The sequence below is a fragment of the Henckelia pumila genome, chromosome 4 (assembly GCF_033568475.1).
Source record: "Henckelia pumila isolate YLH828 chromosome 4, ASM3356847v2, whole genome shotgun sequence".
Lineage (NCBI taxonomy): Eukaryota > Viridiplantae > Streptophyta > Magnoliopsida > Lamiales > Gesneriaceae > Henckelia > Henckelia pumila.
In genome coordinates, this window is record NC_133123.1 from 54,973,247 (window position 1) to 54,983,150 (window position 9,904).

A 9,904-nucleotide genomic window follows, 5' to 3' on the forward strand; every position below is an offset into this window, starting at 1 on the left:
CCAGGCCACTCGCAACATAGCCCCCAAAACATCTAAACAAAAAGGGCTGTTCTGCCCGCTGAAATCAAAGTTGGCTCAAGATGAATGCATAACAAAACATAACACATAAGCCATATAACCAAACTCAATTAATCAACAAAATACGAGTTCCACATGCTAGAAAAGTATTAATGCAATATGTGATTTTAAGGGAAACTCGAGAACCAACTGTCTCGAGTATGCTATCCCGCTACGATGACTGCTTTTACCTTTCAATGCAGCAGTTCCAACTCTGGATAAGCTACAACAAAAGATTGTATCAAAGACTATACAATCTAACAACAACTACGGTTCAAGGTAAATCTCTTTACCGTTCTTCTTCCAATCTTTGGACGATCAAATGCTGTTAACACCGGGCTTGAAAAACTCCAAACGAATCTATTCAGATACAAATAGAAGATCAACAACGATGATCAATACACAAGCCAAAGATCAACAACTCAAAACGGTTCCAATATCCAAAAACTCAAATCGACGGCATAACGGCTATAACTGAACAAACCGGGAACGCAGACATCAGTTCAATAATTATATCAACTCGTATCAATGCTAATACAATAATAACAAGGCAATTCCAACAAATCTCAAAACCTCATTTTTGAAAATGGCTTCCAAAAATCATAACAATTCCGAACGTTGCTCTATTTCAAAACCGACAGATAATAAACGCTCATAACTCTGTCAAGAACAACATACTCAAATCTCGAATGATTCTAACAACATCCAAAAAATTAAATGTATCCGATCGTAGAAAAACTTACGATAGAACGAAGCTCTTGCAGCCGTGATCGCTAATCTGCCTTCAGAATTAAATTCCAACGGACGGATCGAGCTCGGAGAGAAATCTCAAAGCTTGAAATCTCAAAAGGGCGCTTCAATGGAGGTGGCGTGCAAGGAGGAAGAAGGTGGAGAGAATGAAGACTAGTCTCAAGTCAAGATAATATATTAAACTCCAAAATTGCACTTTAGTCCCTGAAATTTTCAAAATTGCAAAATAGACCCTGATCAAAATCAAGTCGGCTCTTGAACTCTGGAACTATGATTATCTCAAATAAGTTCATTTAAGATAAAAACGGGGCATTACAGAGATCAACCTTCCTCAAGGAAGTGTTAAGCTGAGACAATTAAAGTGGATTACAAAAGAGCACGAAAGATCGGGAAGGGGGGAAGCCATGGAGGAAGGGAAGTATGTTCTGTGGAAGAAGATAGGGATGAGCACGAGGAAGTGGAGTTGGTACCCGGGCAAGGAGAAAAATCTACCAAGATTTCCCAGGACCTGGAGCCAGAATTGGCGAAGCAATTGAAGGGCTGCCTCATCAAAAATCGGGATGTGTTTGCTTGGTCCCCTGATGATTTGATGGGTGTTTCATCTTATGTTGCATAGCATAAATTAAATATCATCCCTGGCTCCAGACCTGTCATGCAAAATAAAAGGCACTTTGGGGCTGAGAAGGACAAAGTGATTGCTGAGCAGGTCCGGGATTTATTGCAGGCCGGGCACATCGAAGAGATACAGTTCCCTACATGGTTATCTAATGTGGTATTAGTGCCGAAGGCTATAGGGAAGTGGTGAATGTGTGTGGATTTTCGAGATTTAAACAAAGCTTCCCCCTAGGACTGTTATCCTTTACCCCGGATTGATCAGTTGGTGGATTCCACATCCGGGTGCGAGCTCCTCTACTTCATGGATGCATATCAGGGGTATCATCAAATCCCTTTGGCATCAGAGGATCAGGATAAGGTCAACTTTATCACATTTGGAGGTACCTTTTGTTATGTAGTTATGCCCTTTGGATTAAAGAATGTAGGGGCCACATATCAAAGGATGATGGATAAAGTATTTCGGGAGCAGATGGGGCGGAATGTGGAAGTGTATGTGGATGACATACTTGTGAAATCCAAAACCCGGGATTGTTTTATAACCGACTTGGATGAAACTTTTGCCACATTTCGGCAGTATGAGATCAAGCTGAACCCTGCCAAGTGCATGTTTGGGGTGAAAAGTGGCAAGTTCCTGGGGTTTGTTGTAACAGAGAGGCGAATAGAATTAAACCCGAAGAAGGTGAAAATGTTGCAGGAGATGCCATCACCAACATCTATCAGAGAGTCCAGCGGTTAACCAGGAGAATAATAGCCCTGTCCCAATTCATAGCCTGGTCAGCTCATCGCAGTTATCACTTTTTTCAAGTGTTGCGCACGGCCCAGAAGTTTGGATGGAATGAGCAGTGTGAGCTGGCCTTCCAGGAGTTGAAGGAGCATCTGGCTAACTTACCTATCTTGGTTAAGCCAGAGCTGGGGGAAAGACTATGGATATATCTATCTACTATGGAGCAGGCGGTCAAAACTTTCTTTATAAAAGAGAAAAAGGAGATCAGATACCTATGTATTATGTTAGTCATGCTTTGAAGGGGCCCGAATCCAGATATTTGAAGATTGAGAGGATGGCTCTGGCCTTGGTAATAACAGCTCGGAAATTGAGACCCTACTTCCTGTCTCATCCGATCATTGTCCTTACCAACAGCCCTCTAGGCAGGTTATGACTCATCCGGATGCCTCAGAAAGGCTTGTGATTTGAATCTAGGAAGTGTTCGAAGATTCATATTTTTCCAAGAATTGTCTCTTAACTTGCCATCAAGACTTGAAGGTTTTGGAATTCATGGCAATAAAGTTATAATTCTTGAAGATCATTTTGAAGTGTGTTATGGTGTTAATGAAGTCCTACAAGATCAAAACATTGAAGAATTTGATGTTCAGCAGGGCACACCCGCGCCCATCGCCGAAGCATCGTGGGGCACCCGCGCCCTGGGAATCACTATTCGGGCGCACCCGCGCTATTCTATGGTGCACCCGCGCTGACCGCACTTACACACAGTACGGCATGTAGATATTTTGATATTATTTTCCTATTTCTTAGAGTTCTAATTATACTAGGAAACTTTTAGGAGATATCTTTGATATCTATATATATTTTTTTGCTATATCTTTTATTATTTTGTAGTTGCATTATAAATACAACAAATTCATTCATTATTGAATAATTAATAATTCAGATTCAGTTTATACATAAATTATTGAAATTATCTCAAGAATTTTATTCAAAGCTTTGCTTTGTTCTTCAAATCAAACTTTTTCAGTTTAATTACTTGGAAGCGTTTGTCGATTGATTTCTCACTGAAGATTGTCAGATACAAGTTATCTGAAGATTTTCTTTGGTTTCAATTGTCGTGATTTTTGTTGTTAATCGTACCGTCGATTAAAGGTGGAAAATCCAAAATCCTATCAATTTTACTTGTTTCAAAGATTTGGCAAAACTTTGGATCTTTTGTTTATTGATTAGAGGGTGTGATTCAAATTGTAATCGTGTTTGCTAATCTTACACATCAATATTCATATCATTTGGTATCAAAACCAAGGTTTTGAATCAAGTACCATGAATTATAAAGAAGGAGAAAATTCGAACCTAGATTTTTCTAAGGTTCAAATGGAAGAATTCACCGAGATGATGAGAAAGGCAGTTAAGGATGTGCTTAAGCCAATACATTAGAAATTGAGTAAGTTGGAGGATGACTATGGTATTGGTAGAGGTGAAGAAAGTAGTAGGAGAGATTATGGGAGTAGGAGTGAGAGAAAAATTAATGGGTTTAGAGATGTTTATATGCATGATGAGTTGTCCACATGGAGGTCGAATATAGAAGAGGATATCGTGACTAAGCCCATGAGAAAGTCAAGGCGTAAAAATCCAAAACGTGAATATCAAGGTACATCTAAACTTTCAATTTTTCGTACTTGTGATATTGTATGCTTATGGTGTCTAGAGGTTGGGCATGATATTAGTCAATGTCCTAATGAGGTGATGAAAGTGGTGGATCCTCAAGTAGATGTTGAATCCAAAATTTTAATTGATGTTGAAAAATGTGAAGTTGAAGAAGTTAAGAAAATTAAGTATAAAACTTCATTGATTGATGATGTTAGTGTTGAAGAGTCATCTAGTATTCTTGTAGTAGATGAGCGTCCTATTGATGTTCATAGTGAGACTAGTAATTTCTTGTTGGATGAGTCGTGTAATCATTCTATTATTTCTTTGCAATTGAATCCAAAATAATTTCTTGAGGATCAATTGAAAATTCAAAATTTGAGTGCTATGGCTAAAAGAAAGAGTGATAAAAAGAGTGTGATAGCCATGAACAAAGAAAAAGAAAAAGACAAAGAAATAATTGAGGCCGAAAAAAAGAGTGTAGAAAAGAGTAAGATGGCCTTTGAGGTAAAAAAAAAGTGGAAAGAAAATGAGTAGAAAGAGACCAAAAAAAAAATATTATGGTCCAAAATTGTGAAGATGAAAATTTTGTTCAAATGAATAAAATCCCTAAAGTACTTATGTACAAAGAGGTTTTATCTCATTATCATGATTTAGCCGGTTCAATCTCGAGCATTGTTTGTTCTTCTTTGCTGGATATTGGAGATATATTGAAAAGAAGACAAAGGAGATCTAATGTTAAAGTAAAGCACATGTTGGATCCATGTAGCATTGAGCACACACAAGATAAGGAGCAAGATTTGAGGACAAATCTTTTTGAAGAAGTGGAGTCTGATATGAATCTAGGAGGTGTTCGAAGATTCATATTTTTCCAAGAATTGTCCCTTAACTTGCCATCAAGACTTGAAGGGTTTGGAATTCATGGCAACAAAGTTAGAATTCTTGAAGATCATTTTGAAAGGTGTTATGGTGTTAATGAAGTCCTACAAGATCAAAACATTGAAGAATTTGATGTTCAGCAGGGCGCACCCGCGCTCGAGGACAGGCGCACCCGCACCAGTCGCCGAAGCATCGCGGCGCACCGCGCCTTGGGAATAACTATTCGAGCGCACCCGCGCTGTTCTATGGTGCACCCGCGCTGACCGCACTTACACACAGTATGACATGTAGTGTGTGTTTTTGGATTTTTGAGGATTTTTGATATTTTGATATTATTTTCCTATTTCTTAGAGTTCTAATTATACTAGGAAACTTTTAGGAGATATCTTTGATATCTTTATATATTATTTTGCTATATCTTTTATTATTTTGTAGTTGTATTATAAATACAATAAATACATTCATTATTGAATAAATAATAATTCAGATTCAGTTTATACACAAATTATTGAAATTCTCTCAAGAATTTTATTCAAAGCTTTGCTTTGTTCTTCAAATCAAACTTTTTCAGTTTAATTACTTGGAAGCGTTTGTCGATTGATTTCTCACTGAATATTGTCAGATACAAGTTATCTGAAGGTTTTCTTTGGTTTCAATTGTTGTGATTTCTGTTGTTAATTGTACCATCGATTAAAGGTGGAAAATCCAAAATCCTATCAATTTTACTTGTTTTAAATATTGGGCAAAACTTTGGATCTTTTGTTTATTGATTAGAGGGTGCAATTCAAATTGTAATCGTATTTTCTAATCTTACACATCAAGATTCATATCAGCTTGTGAAATGGACATTGGAGCTAGGTGAATATGATATTGAGTATCAGCCTCGTAAGGCCATCAAAGCACAAGCCTTATCCGTTTTTTTTACAAAAGTGGTCACCTTTGGCCAGGGAGAAGTATGGAGAGTATTCGTGGATGGAGGCAGTGGTGTAGGAGTTATCCTGATTTCGCCCACCCAGGAGAAAATCAAGATAGCTGTGAAATTAGATTTCCAGGCTTCTAATAATGAGGCCGAGTATGAGGCAGTAGTAGCTAGGATGAAGCAGGCTCGGGAGGTTGGGGAGAGCCACGTCATAGTATACTCTGATTCACAGTTAGTTGTCCAGCAGGTGAAGAAGGCCTTCTCAATCCGAGATGAAAGGTTGATGAAATACTTGGAGGTAATTAAGGAGCTTGGGGCAGGTTTCATTACTTGGAGTATAGAACAGATACCTCGGGAGGAAAATATGGAAGCAGATGCCTTGGCAAAGAAAGCAATAACCAGGGGAAGCGATGATGATAGGGAGTATGTTGTGCAAAGAGAGCTGGTGCCCTCCTCGGCGGCATGCTGTATAGGCGTTCCTATCAAGTCCCCTTGCTTATATGCTTAATGGAGACGGAAACAGAGTATGTCTTAAGGGAAGTGCACGAAGGATGTTGTGGGAACCATGGAGGGTATATGAGTCTGGCGCAAAGGGTATTACTATCTGGATACTGTTGGCCCACTTTGCAGGCCGATGCATCACAAATAGCCCGGTCTTGCGAAGGCTTCCAGAGATTTGGTAATTCCCAGCACAGCCCGGCTAGCAATTTTAAACCAGTATGGGCCTCTTACCCGTTCGATCAATGTGGGCTAGACATTGTGGGTCCATTTCCACTGGCCCGGGATCAGAAGAAGTTCTTGCTAGTAGCAGTGGATTATTTCTCAAAGTGGGTAGAAGCATAGCCCCTAGCAAAAATAACAGAAGGAGAAGTGATGAAATTCCTTTGGAAAAACATAGTGTGCCGGTTTGGGCTCCCATGGAAGTTGGTCTCGGACAATGTCAGAAAATTCCAGGGGCAGAAGCTAGCAGATTAGTGTGTAGAGATGGGCATTAAACAGGCCTTTACTTCAGTGGACTATCCTCAAAGTAATGGCCAGACTGAGGTAACCAACCGTACTATTGTTCGATCCTTGCAGGCCCGGCTGTATGGAATGGGGAAGGACTGGGTAGAAGAGATCCCGAGTGTGCTATGGGCCTATCGCACCACTCCTCATACTGCCACAAAAGAATCACCCTTTAGCCTGGTATACGGTTCCGAGGAAATTCTTCCAGTAGAGATTGGTCAACCCTCAGCTCAGGATATGGCTTATGAGGGTACAGAGGAAGGAGTCCGGGCACAGGAGTTGGATCTAGTTGAAAAACGAAGGGAGAGGGCAGTTCGAAGAATGGAGGTATATCGAGCCCGGGTGATGAAAGCTTACAATCGAAAAGTCAAGCCCCGGGAATTTCAAGAAGGAGAGTTCGTGTTAAAGAAGGTTAATCCAGCGAGGGAAGTTAGATGCCCGATGGGAGGGGCCGTACAAACTCATCGGAAAGGTAGGTACCAACACTAGGTACCTTGAGATAATCAGGGACAGCTACTCAAACGGCCTTGGAATGCAACACATTTGAAGAAATATTGATATGAATTCTTAATTTATGGAAGGAAAACACGACTATATTAAAATCGTACCCTCAATCCAATAACAAAAAAAATCAAGAAATTCCCGGATGGAAATCAAGAAAATCGTACCCTCAATCCAATGAACAATTAACATTCATTAAACATCAATTGAATAAAGCAAGAGGCAAGTAAAAAAAAATATTATTTAAAATTCAGTGTCTCGCTCGATCGGTGAAAAACACCCAATCGAGCGAGCACAATTTCTCAGCTCTCGGATGGAAATATAATTTGGCCTCGCTCGATCCTGTTGGAAAAAACTGGCGAGTTCCCAGACCAATTACGATTGATACCCGGTGCAGCGGAAGTTTAAAATTTTCTCATGGAACGATTCCATGGTGTGGGTATCAACCATACAACGATTGAATTATTTGTGTGTAAAATTTAAATAACAATTAAATAAATTTTACCTCAAATCTCGCAACGAGATTAATGGACACCAACAGAACAATTCTGCTCTTGTTGTCTCTCCCTGGAACCGATGAACGCCTTCAATCAGGTCCACGAACAGAGGTTTAATCCCTCTGATAGATTGCACTAGAAAATCTATCAGAAGTTTTCTGCGAAGAGATTACACGAATCTGATTCGTTATTCCTGACCGCGATTCAAAATCACAGACCGGAATTTTCTCGGGCAGAGCAAAGGGAGGGGACGGCCGATCGGTTTTGAGAGGGTCTAGGGTTTTCGAAATTTGCTCTCAAAATTTATGACCTGTTATGTGTAATTTCTGTACTGAAATAACTTATTTATAATGCAGGCCACTAACACCTTAGGGCCCATTAGTCATAAGCTGGGGCCCGACAAGCAAAGCCCGCTCGTTCAGAAATTAATATAAAATTCATCGTGACTCCGATTGATGAAACGATTTCACCAATGTGCACAGAAACCATTTCTGCACGTTTTAAAGTCAAAATAAATTTTCCTGAATCCGAATTCAGTGGTTTCCAAAAATGTCCATCCCTATGTCATTTTAGGAAACCCTACTCCCTTACTCTTAATTAAGAAGTCCAACTCCTTAGTTCATTAAATTTAACTCTTTAAATTTAACTATCTCAACGGGGATTAAAACTCCATTACACTGTGTGACCCTCAATGGTTCAGGGATACAGCTAGCCGTGGGCTCACAACTCCTTGTGACTCGGAACAACACTTTCCGACTTGCCCAACGAATCATGGTAAAGCGCCTAGCAACATCGCCCCATGATTCCCTAGGTATCACTGATAGTGCCTACAAGAACCAGTAGATTTTGGTTAGCGTACAGTACGGTCCCTTCATCCATATATCCCGATCGAATCAACAACCATTGGTATATCGAGAGTCGCTCAAGATTCGATAACTATGCAATGCATCTTGAAGATCAAATTAGTGACATCGCATGTGCTACTAAGAAACCATTTCTTAAATCACATCAAGTACTCTGGCCAGAGATTTGTCACACTAATATCTCCTCAGATCGCATAGGATATCCACACTCGCAAGTATGTGGTGAATCCTTGACAACAATGCATTGACTCCTATATGTGTCGTAACTGTACCCAATCTCGACACCTGATGACCCCCTCAGAGTCGGTAAACGAGTCAAAGCACAGTACTAGCATATAGAGTCTCCATGATGTTTCAAGTCGTAAGGACTAATGGTGTACAACCAAAACCGCGGACTTTATCCACTCGATAAGTGATAACCACTTGGAAAGTCCGGATAGGGTAGTTCGACTATTCATCCTATGAATATCCATTTGCATGCTTCGAACATCTCCATGTTCCCTACCAATGAAACGTGGTACTCCGCATCGCAAATGCTAGTCTCAAACTCGAGCGATCCTTATCCTTATTATCGGACGGCTCAATCGACTAGGAACGGTTTTAGAATATACAGTGACTATAAGATGTATTTCATGATAGACATCTCCATGTTCTACCACATCATACATACACTATAGTATATTCAAGGTCTTTATCAAAACAACAATAGTATATCACAATATAACAATATGAAGTAATATAAAGTCATTGCCATAAAAGTGTAAATAATATTAAACAAAAGATTGTTTATACAAAGAGTCAACAAAGCCCATAGCCACACAGTTGGCTCACTGGGCACCCACTCTTACAATCTCCCACTTGCCCTATAGCCAACTAGTCATACTACGTAGACCCATTGCTTCGCGATGTTTGTCAAACAATGGTCCTGGCAAAGGCTTAGTAAGTGGATCAGCGATATTGTCTGCAGAGGCCACTCGTTCGACACTGATGTCTCCTCTTTCCACAATCTCCCGGATTATGTGGTATTTCCTCAGTACGTGTTTGGATCTTTGATGAGACCTTGGTTCCTTTGCTTGAGCAACGGCACCCGTGTTGTCGCAGTACACCGGGACTGGACCAACAAATTCAGGAATGACGCCCAACTCTTGGACGAAATTCCTCATCCAAACGGCCTCTTTAGCAGCAGCTAATGCTGCAATGTATTCAGCCTCAGTGGTGGAATCCGCTGTGGTGTCCTGCTTGGAACTCTTCCAAGAGACAGCACCGCCATTGAGCATGAACACAAATCCAGAGGTTGACTTCGAGTCATCCACATCACTTTGGAAGCTAGAGTCGGTATAGCCTTCCAGTTTGAGTTCTCGTCCTCCATAAACCATGAACATATTCTTAGTCCTTCGCAAGTACTTAAGAATGTCCTTCACGGCTTTCCAATGCATCTGACCAGGAT

The 9,904-nt window shown here is 40.3% G+C and overlaps 1 protein-coding gene across 1 annotated transcript; it reads left to right on the forward strand.

Annotated features, from left to right (window-relative positions):
- The first annotated feature begins 6,575 nt into the window (after positions 1-6,575).
- LOC140861025 (uncharacterized) lies at positions 6,576-7,085 on the forward strand. The gene has a single exon (XM_073264034.1). It carries the CDS (start codon positions 6,576-6,578, stop codon positions 7,083-7,085), a length of 510 nt encoding a protein of 169 aa, XP_073120135.1.
- Positions 7,086-9,904: the final 2,819 nt, after the last annotated feature.